An 18,354-nucleotide genomic window follows, 5' to 3' on the forward strand; every position below is an offset into this window, starting at 1 on the left:
TCGGATGCCCAACTTGCCTTACACAACACATCGATCCGCAATTTAGAAGTGCAAATAGGGCAAATCTCTCAAGCTCTCAATTCTCGTCCTAAAGGGGGCACTACCAAGTGACACAGTAGTAAACCCAAAAGGGTAGGAACAAACACGGGGCATACAATGGCCGTGACTACAAGAAGTGGAAGATGTGGGAATTCACCCACCTCAAGTCAAAGGCAACTTGTGGATGATAAGAAAGTGGTACAAGAAGAAGAGGTCCCGAACGATGTGGTGCAAATAAATGATGAGGTTCAGATTGATATTGATGATAATGTGGAAGAGACTCAAGAGGATGTGAACCCGTCTAGGGATCACGTTATTGATATAGAAGAACCGGTAGTGCAAAAGGCTAAGGCACTATTGCCAAAGCCTCCATATCCTCAAAGACTTTCCAAACAAAATGGCGAGAATCAATTTAAAACGTTCATTCAAATGATGAAGAGTCTCTCAATCAATGTGCCATTAGTATAAGGTTTGGAACAAATGCCCGGTTATGCAAAGTTTATGAAGGATTTGACAAATAAGAGGTCAATGAATTTTGAAACTATCAAGGTCACTCATCAAGCGAGTGCAATTGTGCACTCAATGGCTCCTAAATTTGAAGATTTCGGCGCTTTCACAATTCCTTGTACAATTAGAAGTGCTGAGTTTGCTAAAGCTCTTTGTGATCTAGAGGCAAGTATCAATTTAATGCCCTATTTAGTTTTCAAGATATTGGAAATTAGGCAACCAAGACCCACCTCTACGATATTACAAATGGCTGATTATACCATGAAGAAACCGTTAGGAGTGATTGAAGATGTATTGGTTCGTATTGATAAACTCATTCTTCCGGCGGATTTTGTCATTCTTGATTGTGAAGTGGATTATGAGGTACCGATTATTCTTGGAAGACCTTTTCTTGCTACGAGGAAGGCTCTTTGTGATGTGGAAGCTGGAGAACTCATATTCCGGGTAGGTGATGAAAAAGTGGTATTCCATGTGTGCAAATCCATGCGGGAACAAAATAACAATGAGGTGTGTTCTTTTGTGGACTTGGTGACCGATGTTATTATTGGTGATACATGCCAAATCAATGTTGGTGATATGTTGGAGGTCCTTTTGCTCAACTTTGATGATGACGAGATGGATGGCTTCATGGAATGTGTGAACTCTTTGCAAGGAATGGGGTGGTATAATTATGCACCCCGTAAACTATCCTTGGATCTTGAAAATAGGAAACTCCTCCTACAAAGCCTTATATTGAAGATCCCTCTACCTTGGAGTTGAAGCCATTGCCTTCACATCTTCGGAATGAATTTCTTGGCCCTTGTTCTACTTTATCCGTTATTCTTTCCTCTTGTTTGACTAACGTGTAGGTAGATTCTACATTGGTAGTGCTACATAAGAGGAAGAAGGCTATTGGGTAGACATTTGTGGATATTCGGGCAATAAGCCCCGTATTTTACATGCACAATATCAACTTGGAGGAAGGCGCCAAACTATCTATTGAACATCAAAGAAGACTCAATGAGGCTATGCAAGAGGTTGTCAAAAAGGAAATCATCAAGTGGTTGGATGCCGGGGTTGTTCAACCCATTTTCGATAGTTCGTGGACTTCTCCGGTTCAATGTGTCCCAAAAAGGGGGGGCATGATAGCGGTCACCAATGACAAGAATGAGTTAATTTCTACAAGAATAGTGACCGGTTGGAGAGTGTATATGGACTATCGCAAGCTCAACAAAGTCAAAAGGAAGGATCATTTTCCACTTCCCCTCCTTGACCAAATGCTAGATAGGTTGGCCGGTCATGCTTTCTATTGCTTTCTTGATGGATATTCAGGATACAACCAAATCCTTGTTGCTCCGGAGGATTAAGAGAAAACAACCTTTACATGTCCCTATTGTACCTTCGCCTTCAAGAAAATGCCATTTGGTTTGTGTAATGCACCAACGACTTTTCAAAGGTGTATGATGGCTATCTTCACGGACATGGTGGAGGACTACCTTGAAGTTTTCATGGATGACTTCTTGGTGGTTGGGGATTCTTTTGATGATTGTCTTGCAAATCTAGATAAAGTGTTGACAAGATGTGAAGAAACTAATTTGGTTCTCAATTGGGAGAAGTATCATTTCATGGTCGAGGAAGGCATTATCCTTGGCCACAAGATCTCAAAGAATGGAATTGAAGTTGACAAGGCAAAGATTGGGGTGATTTATAAGCTTCCACCTCCAACGTCGGTGAAAGGTGTGCGGAGTTGCTTAGGCCAGAGGCGGACCTACCTTAGGGTTAGGGGGTCATGGGAACCCGTTAGCCTCGAAAAAAATACAGTAAATAAATTTTTTATATATTTGTATATACACTGGGGACCCCTTAAATAATTTCTCGGGCCCCCTCAACAACAAAAGCAGGACGGAAGAGATGGTAACTGTAGCTTGCTTGAGAGCTTTAGTTATTTGATGGACCTAGGTTCGAAACCCGTCTCCTGCACTTTCTCTCTCTCTCTCTCTCTTAACTTTCTCTTTCTCTCTTTTCTTTTTTTTAATTCAACGACTGTTAACTAAGGTCTTAGTAGTTTTATTTTATCTTTTTTGAATTCTTAAACACTTGTAAAGTTTTAACCTTTTTTAAACTCAAAAACAAAAATAACCCTTCCGCCTCTCACCTCTCTTTTTCAAACAAAAGCAAAACCCTATGCTCACCCTTTCTACTAAAATAAAAACACTTTTTCAAACGATTGTCTTAAGTTTATTCTGCGTATGCTCGAGCTCGACTTCGACAGTCCAAATCAGCAATGATTATTGAGTTTGAGACTCTTCTTCAGCTGAAACAGTAAGTTTATTTGAGTAAATTTTAATTTTCTTTGAATAATATTTTTTCTTTTGAAAATATTAACATAGCAAAATAATTTGGTATCAAAATTTTGCTTTCTGCAAAGTGTTTTAGAGCCAAAAGTGAACTTAAAGTTTGTATTTTGCTGATATATTATTATACTCATTATGTTTTTATAGAATTACACGTCTAACTTTATCACTAGTAATTGGCAAGCTTAAGACAATGGTGCCCCTGTCATGCTCAATTCTCGGGTCCGCCTCTGGCTTAGGCCACTCTGGGTTTTACCGGTGCTTCATCAAAGATTTCTCTAAAGTGGTGAACCCTTTGTGCAAACTTTTAGAGAAAGATGCTAAGTTCCACTTTAATGATGATTGCATGAGAGCCTTTGAATTGTTAAAGTTCAAGTTGACAACCACTCCCATTATCACCGCTCCTAATTAGAGTATCCCCTTTGAATTCATGTGTGATGCTAGTGATATAGTGGTTGGAGCTGTTTTGGGGCAATGAATCAACAAGATTTTTCATCCGGTCTACATGCTAGTAATACCATAAATGGTGCCCAAGTCAACTATACTGTTACGGAGAAAAAACTCATTGCCATTGTATTTGCAATTGAGAAGTTCTGCACGTACTTGATGGGTGCGAAAGATATTGTCCGCACGGATCATGCGGCACATCGTTATCTTATGAGCAAGAAATATTCCAAAACTTGGTTGATGAGATGGGTGTTTTTGTTGCAAGAATTTGATATTGAAATCCAAGATAGAAAAGGGAGTGAAAATCAAGTGGCGGATCACTTGTCGTATTTGGAATAGGAGGGGAGGCCGCATGATGGCCTTGAAATCAATGACTCCTTCCCCGATGAGCAACTCTTGCCATGGTTCGCGTATCTAGAAAATTTCATTATGTGTGGAATCATCCTGGATGAGTTCTCTTCAAACCAAAGGAAGAAGATCAAACGATATTGTAAAGATTATTATTGGGATGAACCATACCTTTTTCAGATTTGCACGGATGGGGTGATTAGAATATGTGTATCGGAAGAAGAACAAGGTGAAATTCTTGGGACTTGTCATTCTTCTCCATATGGTGGTCACCATGGTGGAGCAAGAATGACGGCCAAAGTGCTAAGTTGCGATTTCTATTGGCCCACTCTTTACAAGGATATAAGTGATTTAGTGAAAAGATGTGATGAATGTCAAAGGGCCGGTGGAATCTCAAAGAAAAATGAAATGCCCCTCACTACCATTTTGGAGATTGATATCTTTGATATGTGGGGTATTAACTTTATGGGTCCTTTCGTGAGTTCTTGTAGAAACACCTACATGTTGGTCACGATTGATTATGTATCTAAAGGGGTTGAGGTCGTTGCTCTACCCAACAATGAGGTGAGAAGTGTGGTGGCGTTCTTGAAAAAGAATATTTTCACAAGGTTTGGCACTCTGCGGGCTATCATAAGCGATGGGGAGGTCATATTTTTGCAACAAGGCTTTCGACATCTTACTTGGCAAGTATGGTGTTACTCATAAAGTCATGACTCCCTATCATCCACAAGCAAGCGGTCAAGTGGAAGTCTCCAACCGGGAGATAAAGAGTATTTTGTCCAAAACAGTGAATGTTAATCGAACGGATTGATCCAAGAAGCTTGATGTTGCATTATGGGCTTATCGGACGGCTTACAAAACACCTATCGGAATGTCTCCATATCGGTTAGTGTTCGAAAGAGTTTGTCATCTTCCGGTGGAACTTGAGAACAAAGCCATGTGGGCTCTAAAGAAGTTGAATCTTGATGGGGATGTAGCCGCTAACTATAGGGTTGCACATTTGAATGAATTGGATGAGTTTCGGTATCATGCTTATGCAAGTTCGTCCTTGAATAAAGAAAAGATGAAATATCTTCATGACAAATACATTTGGAACAAAGATATTAAGGTGGGTGATCTCGTATTGTTGTTCAACTCGAGTTTGAGGATGTTTCCAGGAAGGCTAAAGTCTTAATGGAGTGGTCCTTTTGCAATTATGGGTGTGACACCTTTTGGTGCATTGGTCTTGAAGAACAAAAACAATGAGGTATTCCGAGTCAATGGTCACCGGGTGAAGCACTATCTGGGAAAAGTTGGAGATGGACACATTGTGGCGGTGATTCATTTCAACTGATGGTATTTTGCGTCGTTCTGCGACATTAAATCAGGCGCTTCTTGGGAGGCAACCCATGTGCTTTTCTTTTCTTCGTTTCTTTTGTAGTTAGGAGTTATTTTGTGCTAACATGATTTGAAGTGTGTTGCAGAGATGTGTGTGCTTTATAGGAATTGTGCCCTGAAATCTAGTTAAGTGTGGAAAGAATTGCAGCCCGCAATCGCATTGTGTGGATCGTACAATTATAGTTGTTGCAGCAAAAAGGTGCTCTGCGGCCGCACAATTAAATTGCGGACCGCACAACTTGAAGGTGGAAAGTGATAGCTCTCTGAAGTAGGCCTGTTAGAAAAATGGTTGATCTGCAGTCGCAACACAAAATTTGTGGTCCGCAACGGGGATCTGCAGCCGCACACACAATTCTGCGGATCGTAAAACAAAAAGGGGCAACCTATCCCCCAGGTAACAGAGTGCGGACCGCAATTGGAATAATGCGGCCGCACTCATTTCTCTTTCCCTTGGCAAGTACAAATAGAGGGGGTAGGGCTACTGTTACCCTTTTCCCTCTCTAAGCACAAAACTTGCACCAAGGGGGTAGGGCTACTGTTATCCTTTTCCCTCTCTGAGCACAAAACTTGCACCAATTTGAAATCTCTTGATAAATCATCTGCTCACACGCCTAGCAATTGTTGATCATTCATTTCTTGCATTCATTCACATCTGGTATGCTTCAATCACTTGTTAGAAATTTTCAATTTTTAGTTTAATGTATGTATTTCTTTTATTAGTTTAGGCCATTTGTCATAGAACTCAATTGTACAACCATATGGGGTCAAATCTGTAGTAGGTAAACCGATAAATGCTCTAGGGGGAATGAGTCAATAGATTTTCATGCTTATACGTTGTTTCCATGTCAAAATTTGTGCAAACAATTGCAAGCCCTAGATAAAAATGCCGACTTGTTCGCAATTATTGGAATCTGCGACCGTACAAGAAATTGTGTAGTCCATAGAAGTTGATTCGAGGTAAGTTTAATTAAGCATGAGTCTGCGGCACCAGAGACATCAGTTCAGTACATCCCCGATGATGGTAGAGGGGGAGATGCTACTGTTACAGGCCTCGAAAGGTCGAAGAAGAAAGAGATATGGGAGGACCGTTTTGTCAGTTTGGCAGCCTTCACCAGCTTTCGTGAGTGGTGGCCAGTGAGATCGCTCACTCTTGAGCAGCAATTTCAGTTGAAAGATCTTGAGAGGTATAACCTGGCAGTGTTGAGACAGTTTAGAGAACGCAAAGGGTGGATGTGGTTTACCTAGAGCGTGGTGGATGCTAAGGAGTACCTTGTCCGGGAAGTCTATGCCAATGTGGCGTATATCAAGAAAGGGACAAAGGTTACGAAAATGAGAAACCTCAAGGTGCGATTTGATCAGAAAACATTGAACACATACTTGGGATTTGATGATGTCGAGCCTACAGAGTACTTAGATAAGTGTGCACTTGGGGATGCAGCTCGTCCTTGGCTAGTAGAGATTCTAGCAGCTCCTAGGCCACCACCACCATGGATCACAGCATGGGTTTCTATTTACAGGAGCACTCTGAGCTTTGAGGCAAAGGGGTGGAAAACCTTTGTATGCAGCAGACTAGACCTGTGCCAAAATGAAACATATCTTCCGATCCCTCGGGCAGTTCTAGTTGCATCCATCATGGCAGGGTACCCTATCAATGTGGGTGTCATGATGTCGGCCAACATCTTTGTGATCGCTCAGCAAGCTGACACACCCTACCCCTATCCCAACACTATTACAGAGTATCTAACGGATGCAAGGGTAGATCCGAGGGACTTTGATACAAAGGTGCGGTCGAAGAAACCTTTCTCATGGTACTCACTGATGGATGTACACAACCCTAAGAAAAAGGGTCAGTCGTCTATCACCACAGGCAAGTCTAATGAGCCATCGGTGGTAGTTGTAGAGGCAGTTGATATTCCATCTATTTAGGCCGAGCCTTCATCTAGTGCCGCAGTTATGCCTCCACCACCATCCTCAGTCCCTACTGCAGTTCCAGTCATAGGTTCCACCTCGGCTTTGAAGTCGGTGCCCATACCTACTGCTCTACTTTCTACGCTGCTAGTCTCCCAGACATTGACGAGCCTCAACAACTGGATGCAGACAGCCACTGCAAAGCTGTCTGACCTATCCAGTACTGTTGCAGCACAGTCCTCTATTCCGGTACCTCATATGCCCACATCAGTGGAAGAAATATTGAAGAAGCTCCTGGAAAACTAGAACACCATCATGGCTACATTGGTGCAGCATGGGTCAGTGATCGAAGAGCTGGGAAAAGAAGTAAAGAAGATGAGAAAGTCCCAATCCTCCAAGAAGTCAGTGGACAAGCTCCGGAGACAGGTTACCAAGCTTGTTGCAGCTGGAGATATTCTATTTGACATGCTGATTGACCCTCACCATCCAAACCCAGATCCTATGGCACCAGCTGGCCAGTTTGAGGAGTCAGACTCTGCTGCCGACATGGTCGAGGCAGTGCGTCAGATGTTCACCAACCCAGTCACTCCCAGGGTTGATGATGATGAGATCCAGTTGGAAGAGACTGGGGATGGTGACATTGCTGGGGACACAGAGATGTCCAAGGAGCCATAAGGAGTCTTCTTCTCTCTTTCCCTTACTTTACTCTTATTTTGTTAAGCATTGGAAACAATGCTTATTTTTATTCAGGGGGTGGAGTTTATTTGATTTTATTTGATGATTCTGAGACACTTGGCTTGTAATAACTTGATACTATTTTCTCTTTTTCTCTCATTATGTATATATCTTCTCTTTCTCCCTCATTATGTATATTCGTTATGCTTTCGATAGTTTTTACTTTGTAGCTTCTTTATGTTTATTTTTTTATTAGTTAATGTTTAATTTAGTAGCTTCTTCTTGATTTAGTAGCTTCTTTTTATGTTTTAGTAGATAATAAGCCTTTGATTTCTTAATTCCAGAGTTCTTTCCAAAGATAGTTTTTGTGTGAACCGGGTGACTCTTCCCAATGATGGATGGCGTGACAACCTTCATAAGGGACTAAGTCTGTTTTTTGTGTTTAGGTAATAATAGTAGTAGTAATGAATAAAAATACCTAATCGAGTCATGCTCAAAGAGTCAATCTTGCTTCATTTGGTACCAGCACACTTAACTATGTGCTTATGGTTAAAAACAAGGTGTTTGAAAAAAATAGCTCTAGTAGTGACTTCGTGACTCTTGTGTTGACTTAGGCAATCATCAAATGGTTTAATAGTACCATAGTGATTTTTAATCTTGAATGTGGTCGTCGTGGGCCCTTAACTCTATCCTCTTTAACAACCCAGTTGCGTGAAAGGTGAATTGCTTTGTTATTAGTATAAGTACCCGTGCGAAAGGTCTAGAACTTTCCTTGAATGTGTTTCAAGGTGAATCCTAAGTTTTGTTTGGCTTGAAAACTGATTGTAGGCTTTCCTTGGCCCATTTGAGTTTCCTATTGCTACCAATGATGTCATCCCTAGTCAACCTCTTCGAGCCTTTAGCCTTTCTCATTTGAAAAACATGTTACAAGCCTTTACCTATTCTATTGTGACCCTCTCTTGGCACCCCAAGCTTTACTTATCACTCATATGAAATAAATAGTCGAAAACGTAAGTTTGGGAGAGAGACGAGGAAGTGGAAAAAGGTATCAAGTTAAAAAAAGAGAAAAAGAAATGATGAGAAGAAAAGGCAAAAGGAAAGAAAAGAACAAAAACAAAAATGCAACAAGATGAATAAGTAGAAGAGTTGAAGGGATTCAAAGAAAGGCAATGAGCCCAAACATGGAGAAATATGAATATAATGATCAAGAAAGAGTAATGTTAAGTCTCTCTAGTCCCCCAAGGAAAAGAAAATGCCTCAAAGAATTGGCAAGGTATGAGCCGAGAATAAAAAGATGGAGTGCTTAAGGAAAGGTGTAACCACACAACCATATTGTATCCAACCCTAATAAAAAAACCTTCATTACATCTCGAAAGAAGTCCTACCTGATTTCGAGCCGAGTGAGCTTACATTAGTGGCGATCTAACTGAGGGGCAAGCCTATGGTACTTGAAGCCGTACTTGTGACATTCTCTTGAGAGAGATGAGTGAACCTTTCACAAATCTTTGGTTTGAGTGCTAAATTTCTCAAGTGAGCCAGATAACCGAAGAGTAGAGGAGGAGGAGTTTAGAATCCACAATGACCTACATGAGAGAAAGAGCTTTCTGGATGAGTAAAGTCAACTCTTGATGCTCAAGTGCCACAATAGAACTATATGCGTACAAATGTTTAACTTGTTGCCTTATTGATAATACATTAGTAGTGTGGGTAATTGTTGGTCCCAACTAATGTGTGAATCGATCACCTTTGACTTGCTTAAATGACCCTTAACTTGTAGAGGTGGGAACTACTATTTGCTTGAGGACAAGCAAAGACTTAAATTTGGGGGAATTGATAAATGGAGATTTTGACTACTTATTAGTGCCTTTTAGCTTTTAATTTAGTCTAAAAGCATTGAATTACGTTCCCGAAACTAATGAAATGTACAAAATTACAGGAATATTGGAAGTTGGACTCCCGAGATAAAATCCGACTCAAAGAGGAGTAGTCTAAGCACAAGGCAACAAAAGGGCACAGAAGCATACAATGTGTGGTCTGCAGAAGGAATTCTGCGGCTGCAGAAGAAATTGCGGACCGCAGAATTCCACCTACGGCCGCAAACAAAGAAGCAAAATTCGGCAGATATTTATACAAATTGCGGACCACACATGAATTGTGCGGCCACAAGAGCTGATCTAGGACTCAACTTCAGAGAGTGTGAAAATTTACAAGTCCCGAGTCCCTGAGAATTGCGAACCGCACAAGAATTGTGCGGCCGCAAACATAAAAGTGCGGACCGCAGAAGACTAGTTTGCGATCGCAAACATAATCTATGGACTATAGAAATGATGCCTCGCGGTCACAATTCAGAATTGTGCGGCTGCAGAATCCCAGCTCCTGCCAGATGAAGAAGTTTGCGGACCGCACATGGAATTGTGCAGCCGCAGAACCTCCCGAGGGGTATTTTTGTTCGAGATTTTCAGACTTTAATAAATAGAAGAGTTTCACGAAATTAGGTTAAGTTTTGACATCGGCAAGTACTGTACCCATTTTTCTTTGCCTCTTTTGGATGTTTACTGTATTTTGGTGTATTTTACAATAGATTTTATTATTTTAAGCTTACATTATGAGTTTAATTAGTCTTCTTCTTCTTTTTCTTCAAACCCAAGCATGAGTAGCTAGATTTTTACTAGGGTTGTGACCCAACCCTAGTGTGTAAACTTTATGGGTATCTAATTTAGTGCTTGTTTATGATTGAGTATTTATTATTTATCCTAGTTCATGCTTTAATTTGTGGAATTAATCGTTACAAATATTAGTTCATGCCTATTTGACTCATTATCTACTTGAGAAAGAGAGATTTAGTCTATGAAATCTTGTCTAACAAGGAATTGGGTCAATCGAGAGATTGATTAACCCAATTAAAGGGTTCAACCTAGAGATAGTAACAACCTGACTTGAGCTTTTATCAACTGTTTTGTGTGATACCCATTTGATCTTGAGAAAGGTAAATTGGGCAAAACCACTCTCTGACCGAGGGGTATTGAGTGGGTAATTGAGAGTTGATACCTATAATACACCCCGATCAACAAAACAAGCATTAAGTTCTTTATCCCATTAGGCAGACACCTAGGTAATTGTCACATCCCTAGGCTTTTTATCAATTTGGAAAGTCGCAAACACAACTATTCCTAGTCTTCCTTCATTATTCTGCAATCTTTAGTGTAAAATTAGAAAAAGAAACAAAACCTTTTTGTGGAAGTGCAAATCAAGATAATTCAATCAGGCGCATTAGAATATATACCCCTAACTCCCATCTTAGCTCCCTTTGGATTCGATCCCGACTCTTAGTTGAGTTTTATTATTGCAAATGACTGTTTCATACCTCTTTTGAGGTGTGCAATTGGACGCGATCAGTCAGCAAGGCATAATGAATTAATAACAGCTCATGACTAGCAGATGTAGAATTAATTGCTAACTAATACCTTTTTTAATCCTGGGTTCTTTAAGGCTTGCCTGAGTTATTTTATGTGCGTTAAAAGATAAAATAAAGCATTCAAACTAATATACAATTGTCATATACATGTAAGATAAAACAACAGAAACTCAGTAAAGAATAACGACATAGTTAAACCTTAGGATAACGAAAATAGTAAATAAAGGAGCGAAGGGAAATAAAGGACTCTGGTATTTGGGCCTCAAAGAAGCAGGCTCAGTAGTAATAGGGACGAGCAACAGCTGACTCTAAACCTTCTGAGATATAGCAGGGCTGGACTTGGGCCTGAGTTCTTAAAGAACTCAACAGGCTCAAACCATTGTACATGTTCAAAAAGGAGAGAGAAGGTCATTAGAAAAACAATACTATATACATGCCCATATATGAAATTTACAAGCAAAGAATAAAGGAAAAGATTAATGATAGTATTTAAACACTAAGAAAGTCATACTTAATGTGGAGGTTATATATAGTAAATGATCTACATTGAACACCTTTCATTGTCATTAAACACCAAACCCAAAGAGAGTAACAACTAACAAGTATCAATAAATCAAGGGCTAAGGAGACAATTCTACTTAAGGTCGATGCCCCATTTGAAGCTCCCGATACTTCAAAGTTCCTAAGGGTCTCAAGGTCCAGGGCAATGCTTGTGCCGGGGAAAGCAGCCCAACCTAGAGTTAAACTCTACTCCCAAATGCCCCTAACCACTAACAACTCATTCTTCCCTATAGGTTTGAATGCCAATGAGGCTCTTTCAATGCAGACCAACTACTATGACATTTCCTACTACATAAGCATACTCTTTGTAAACAGAATAACATAAGAAACGCATAGAAACTGTCTGTTCTTCATGACTATACCTCCAGTATTAAGTGAATGAAAAACATATTGAACAGGTTTAAAAGTCAAGTTTCTAAGCACTTATGGAGACAGGAACACTTATACTATTATTGCTAAAGAACCAAACAACTGGAGTCATACAACTCACAGACAGACAAAGCAGATAGTTTAGAGCTGCAACAGCAGATGCTAATGTCCGAATGGATTGATCACATATTAGTTTAGCACCAGATATTATCATGACTATACACATAGTTGACAACACTAATTGAATCCTTTGAAACCCTCAGTAAAGATTCAAACAATGACATAGACAAGTTATTGTACTCAACCTAACCACAGAAGGTTCCTCTAATACCATATTCAATCCAGATTAACAGAGGAAAGAAAGGATTGGGTACAATTTCAAAATAGTGTTCAAAAGTATGAAGTCATGAAGGATAAACAAAGATTCATGCCAAACTTCCACGCATATAGATATCTCAACCAAAGTTATGATCTCACAACAAGTCTACCTTCAAGTTATTCACTTGTTCAACGGAGGCAGACTCGCACTCGGCAGCAGCAAGCACAACATCTTGAAGTTTAACCCACTTAGCCTTAACATCTTGGAGTTGAGCATGTAGTTGAGTGGCTTCTTGGCTGTGGGCTATCACTTCTTGCTCACTTTTCTGCAACCGGGCCTCAAGATCGCCCGCCTCAGCAGCCTTTGCCTCTAGCATCGGGAGGCGAGCAACAAGTTGGTCCTTCTCGGCCAGCAATTGGTCCCGTTCAGAGGTGAGTCCTTGCTATAAAGGATCAATCACTGTAGGCCCTCGGAAGCAAGGAAGTTGGCTTGTGAAAAGAATATCAAAGGTTAGAAATCCCGCTATAGCAGAAAGATAGAAAACGAATAATAAGAAAACAAGTATCGTGTCGAGGCTGTATCATGCATTGCATTATTCAACAAACACTCCCCCGAAAGGGAGCGTATCTTCTTCATATCTTTTACTGAAGCCAGCGGCTTCAGGTAGTTGGCAACCTCCACCGGCCTAGACAGCAGATGGAACTCCTTCGAAACCGAAAGAGTAACACTTCTCCTTCCTCGGGGATCTGGGGAATGGGGTGAGTAATTATGCCCCAAATTCCCATGGTCGGGAGATCGAGGAGGAGAAGAATTCCTCTCTCGAACGTCTGCTTCCGGAGGAGGAGATGTAGTGGGTGTTGGTGGTGAAGGTAAAACTGGTGTAGAGGGGCGTGAAGTTGTTGATGTTGAAGGTTGAGATGCGGTTGCAACGGAAGCAGCGTTAATTATTGGTTGCTCATCAATCGAAGGCAGAAGAGGCCCGGGGTCCGAGCTCCTTGGACAAAAAACAACAACGGGGATAGGACAACGGGAATTGGACTTATTTACCAAATCCATCGCCCGGTTGAGCTTCCGGTTGAGCTGATAAAGATCATTTTCTCCTTTGAAGGGAAGCCTCTTCATCACTGGCTTCCCCGTCATCTTCAATGACCATTGTGACTTTGGCCGGCTTAGTTGTGGCCTTATTTATTTTCTTATTATTATCCCCAGCCAAGAAAGAACACCGTCTTTTTGATTGCTTGTTCCCTGGCTAGTGACTCCGAGAGGAAGCACCTCCACCAGAGGCAGATCCGAGGGCACCACTTCGAGCGATAGCACTTTGTAGCAATCTTGCGGCCTCCGTAGGATCAGCCAAAACATCCACTTCGAAGCAGTTAACAGAACCCTGCGGGAGTCATGAATCAATCAAAAGATGTAGCTAGCAAATTTACTTAAGTTCATATAGAGGCAGAAGAAAGAGAGGCTCAGTTTACCATGGTTCATGGACTTCCACCCATATTTGGGGGCCATCTCCTTCCACCTACGGTCTTCTGGTGTTGTAATATTCAGAATCTTCTGAACTCATTGATACAAGCCTTGAACACTTGGTAGTGTCCACCAGTCTACTGAAACAACGAAAAACAACAGAAGAGTTCAATTAATGGCAAAATCAGAAGTCAGAACATTACACAATACTGTTATTAACAAAAAAAAACAGTATGTATAATAAATAAAACCGAAGTTTTTATATACTATTTTACAGAAAAACGATGAAGTTTTTATGTTCTTCAAATCGTCTTACGAATTTCAGTATTCTGATGAAGGCTTTATATCTTCAAATCAGAATAGTAAAATTCAGAAGGAGTAGAAAACCACACACGTTTTAATCTCTACAAACAAAATACAGAATATAAAAAAAATTAATTTCCTTAAGATTGTTAGTATTCTGTATTGCTATAATAAACAATTAAACTTTCTGAAAAAAAATAAAACAGAAAGTTAGTAATACTTGTTTAACGAAATAGATTCTGGAAAACAAGAAAACAGTATAGGAATAAATCGAGCCCACTGAATACAAAGTGTGTCCTTAAGAAAATTATTCCCCTCAAGTACCCGAGGTGCTGGAATATATCCTCCCAGGATAGAACGATTTAACTCACCAGTGTATAGGTATCAAAACTCTAATGAACTGCGAACCACTCAATGGTCGTAAAACACACTGGAAAATATTGTGCAGAAGAAGAAGAAGAAGAAGCTCAGAAAATTTTGTAAGGAAAGATTCTGGGATTCAAACTCTATTTATAGAGTTGATGGTAATGTTTCTGAAAAGGTTTGCAACCTTTTAGAAATAGCCATGGCTGTTGAAAAGGAATCGCGGGTCATGGGTTATTCCGGATTCGTTAATTATTTAATTAATTAATTAAATAATTGAAAAAAATTTTGTCCAAAAAGATTAATCAATCATCCGAAGCCGAAGCCGTAGCCGAAGCCGAGCCGAGCGACGACGACGGCGCGAGGCTTGCCTTTTTCTTAACTCTTTAAGAGCTAGAAAAAGAGCAATTATATATATACCCATCAAAAGCCTTTTCTTCCTCCGATATGGGACAATGTCCCTTTCCCAAGGGAAACTCAAATATTTCAGTTTTCCTCCATTTCTCATTTACCCTCTTTAAACTACACAAGCTTAAAATCCCAACAGTTGTATTCCTTGTTTTATTGAAATACAACTCTCCAACCAACCTGGGAAATCTTAAATTTAAATTTAAAAAAAAAAAGTTAGGCGGGGTTTTTCTCAAGTAACATGTTTAATAGTTAATAAAGGTCTTTTGTCCTCTAAAACTTTACATAAGGTATGCCATTTCATTTTAATAAATCAATTGGAGAAGAATTTCCTGACAGATTCTTTCCTCAAGAGGGAAACCTCTTCCAAATCTTTCTTCATATCTGACTTTCCATATTTATCAACATATGTAGACATGAACAATATGACTCAGAACTCTAATATAGGAATTAAAATTTCTAAAGTTGTTTCAAATCAAAATTCATATGAACTTGGTTATTATTGTATATTAACTTGATATCATTATAGAAACTCATAAATTTCAAATTGTGAATCTGGCTCTGTTGGTGCCTGACTCTTTCTTCTCTAATTTTAATTTCAAATATTGTGATAGCATCACTAATGATATAGAAGTATTTAAAATTTAAGGTTGAAAAATTACCCAAAGGGAACTGGACTTTCTACATAACTATAACCGCCTACAATGTAACTCTCCTTGGGAATCCCCTTAATTTCTACTTTTCTCCAACTCTTTCTCGAGAAATCATAGCACAAACATAAAATCCATCACTAGATTTGCAAAATGATATGATTTTAGGATATGATTGTATTCTAGATTGTATGTCATTCCATATTGAAGAATAATGCTTGGGAAATTTTGTTTTTTCTACAAAAAGTAGGCTAAATAAAAATAAATGTTGAAAGCACTTTTGTTTCTGTCTAAAACCCTTCCCTTATAAAGCATTTATTTATTAGATTTAAGTTGATTTGTTTAGCTTTTTAACGACTTTAGGAGTTTTTTTAAAGTACAAATACGTTTTCTATTAGGAGAAGATAGAGGGGAAAATTAGTAAAAGTCTTTTTTTCCTTTTAAAGATGTTGGATCCACAAATCATTTAAAAATTTTCTTTTTACTTGAAAACTCAATTTACATCGTAAATTAAAAAGAACACTTTTATATAGTTGTTTGGCCTCAAAATCTGATAACAATTGAATTTGTAAGTGATTTTAAGGATACGTGGATTAACTTGACATAAAATGATAAATTAGAATGCAATTGAAATAAATAATGGTAAAACAAATGTAAACCACATGAATTGGACAATTTCAGCCTTGGAAGGTTAGCCACTCTCAAGCCGAATGCACTTCGATCGATATCAAAATACAGAAGAATAAAAACTTAAAGAGAACAAGAATAATGTTAATGTATTGCTTTGGAATGCATGTTACAATGCCTTAAATGAATTATCAGACCCCTTTATATAGTAGAGTAGTCCTACTTTAGGTACAATTCTATAAAAGATAAAAAAAAATCTCTTGATTTGCTAATTGCCGATTCATTTTCGATACGTGCCGAGATTTTCGCTGTAATATCCGGCCGGTCACGAATATTTCGGTCTTCTATTGGTTATGCTAACAATGTTTCTTCGAGCTCGTTCGGGGTTACGGTCGACTCCGGGATTACGGACTCTATTCTCAAAGGTAGGCGTTCTGACCTCTGGTTCTATTCCGGTAGGACTTGGAGTCGATCTTCAGCCCTTTATTGCCAAATTCCGAGCCTAACCCGCCATGTCGTAGGCGAGCTCTATTTTGACCGAATACAGATAGTCCCCTCGTTTTTCGGAGAGTAGACGACGAGAAACGATATGAGCTTCTGATTCTTACTTTGATACCATGTGACAGTAACGACAAACTAAATGAAACGTCTCGTCAGTCAAGTCTTAATGAAAATAAATGCTTGTCAGTTGCCGGCCGGCCACTCCTAGATGTGAACCATCGCTGAAAAACTATAAATACCCCTTCATTTATTCATTCAAACTTTACATCCAAGCCTTCTACCCTCGTACTTAAGAAATTTTAATACTTCAAGGCACTTCTATTCTAGTTTTTGGAGATCTTTTATAATAACTTTTGTTCGTCTTCCTCCCAAACTATCAAATGTATTCCTTTAACTTCATCTTTTCCCTCATTTTCCCTCCATTTTCAAAGAAATGGCGAAGACTTCAAAAACTGTCCCCCAAAAAGAAACCCTTTCTACCTTGTGGTCGGCTACAGAGGAGACTGTTTTGCGTACTACTATCGAGGAACCAGTACCGGAACCTCCCTTGAAAATGTTCATCCCCTGGGGGTGCCCGGTCAATGCTGATTTTAAGGTTGAAAAACCCTCTTCCGTACAAGGCCGGTGCAATGAGGTCTCTAGGTACATCTACTCGATCACTAAGGATGTTTTCTTTGCGGGCAAAAAGGATTGCAATTGGGTTGACAAGGATGTAGTGATTCCCGAACCCGACGAAGACATCACCACCCACGTCGAGGGATATTTAAGTGTTTACACTTATCCTTTTATACGGGGCCTCTTGGATCCGGTCATCATCGATTTCTGCAAGAGATACAAGGTATGCCTCGGTCAAATTCATCCTTTATTCCGGAGGATCGTCATCCTTCTCCATTTCTATGTGAGCAAGATCGAAGGATGCCCGTTCACCATCGATCACCTCATGCGTTTATACAGTCTCCGACTCTACCACGAGGGATTGATCAAGCTCGCGCGTCGGGCCAGTAAAGCCCCATTTTTGAGTATTGATGAAGATCGGGATCGAGGCTGGTTAGGTTATTTTGTTCGAGTGCAGACCTCACACTTGATTCCAACTGAGCATATGCCATTTTCATAGAAGTGGAATATGTCACGTAAGTATAATTTTGCTTCCAAAGTTTTGATTTATCACTTTTTTCCTTCCTTCTTATCGGTGTTCTGTGGTGGTGCAGTTGTCGCTCGGGTCCCAAATGAAATTCATCAACTCAAGGAGTGGGTCGAGGGCATCATACTACAAAGGCCCTATTCCAAGCGCACATGGCGCGAACTTTCAAAGGGCCGATGGGAGGCCCGTTCCAATGGTGAGATTCCTTTCATGAGTAAATAATACTTAGGTTCCTTTTTGCTTCATTAAGTTCTCACTTGTTTTACTTCTTTTTGCAGGTTTATCCAAGGACGTCTTACTGAGGCATCCATCCGGTGGCGAGAATCTCCCCCGCCGAGTCCCTGTTCTGAGATAGGGTGGTGAGAAGAAAATAAAGAGGACCTCGAGTTCTCCGAGCTCAGAGAAAAGAAACCAAGGCGAAGGCTGTTGCGTAAATCCAAAGAGAGAACGAGCGCTCGAGCACCATCTTCGAATTCACTCTATCGGTTGAGGGACAAATCTGAAGAAGAACAAGAAGAAGAAGCCTTCAAACTAGTGGCCCGGGTGTCATCACGAATCAAAGGGGAAAGGGCCTCCGAACCGGAGAGGGATGAAGCCGA

The 18,354-nt window shown here is 40.0% G+C and overlaps 1 protein-coding gene across 1 annotated transcript; it reads right to left on the reverse strand.

Annotated features, from left to right (window-relative positions):
• Nucleotides 1-12,452: 12,452 nt before the first annotated feature.
• LOC104089419 (coiled-coil domain-containing protein SCD2-like) lies at nucleotides 12,453-13,438 on the reverse strand. The gene is made up of 2 exons (XM_009594312.1): nucleotides 12,944-13,438; nucleotides 12,453-12,740 (listed from the first exon to the last, which is right to left on the reverse strand). The coding sequence occupies exons 1-2, from the start codon at nucleotides 13,436-13,438 to the stop codon at nucleotides 12,453-12,455; spliced, it is 783 nt and encodes a 260-aa protein (XP_009592607.1).
• Between the last annotated feature and the right edge of the window lie 4,916 nt (nucleotides 13,439-18,354).

This window comes from Nicotiana tomentosiformis, chromosome 12 (assembly GCF_000390325.3).
Source record: "Nicotiana tomentosiformis chromosome 12, ASM39032v3, whole genome shotgun sequence".
Lineage (NCBI taxonomy): Eukaryota > Viridiplantae > Streptophyta > Magnoliopsida > Solanales > Solanaceae > Nicotiana > Nicotiana tomentosiformis.

Bases quoted from the DNA above. Each gene is read 5' to 3' on its own strand.
- LOC104089419 (XM_009594312.1), bottom strand. From the start codon at position 13,438: ATGACGGGGAAGCCAGTGATGAAGAGGCTTCCCTTCAAAGGAGAAAAT. The intron at 12,741-12,943 runs GTAAAAGATATG...GATCCTTTATAG, and splicing joins ACCTGAAGCCGCTGGCTTCA to CAAGGACTCACCTCTGAACG.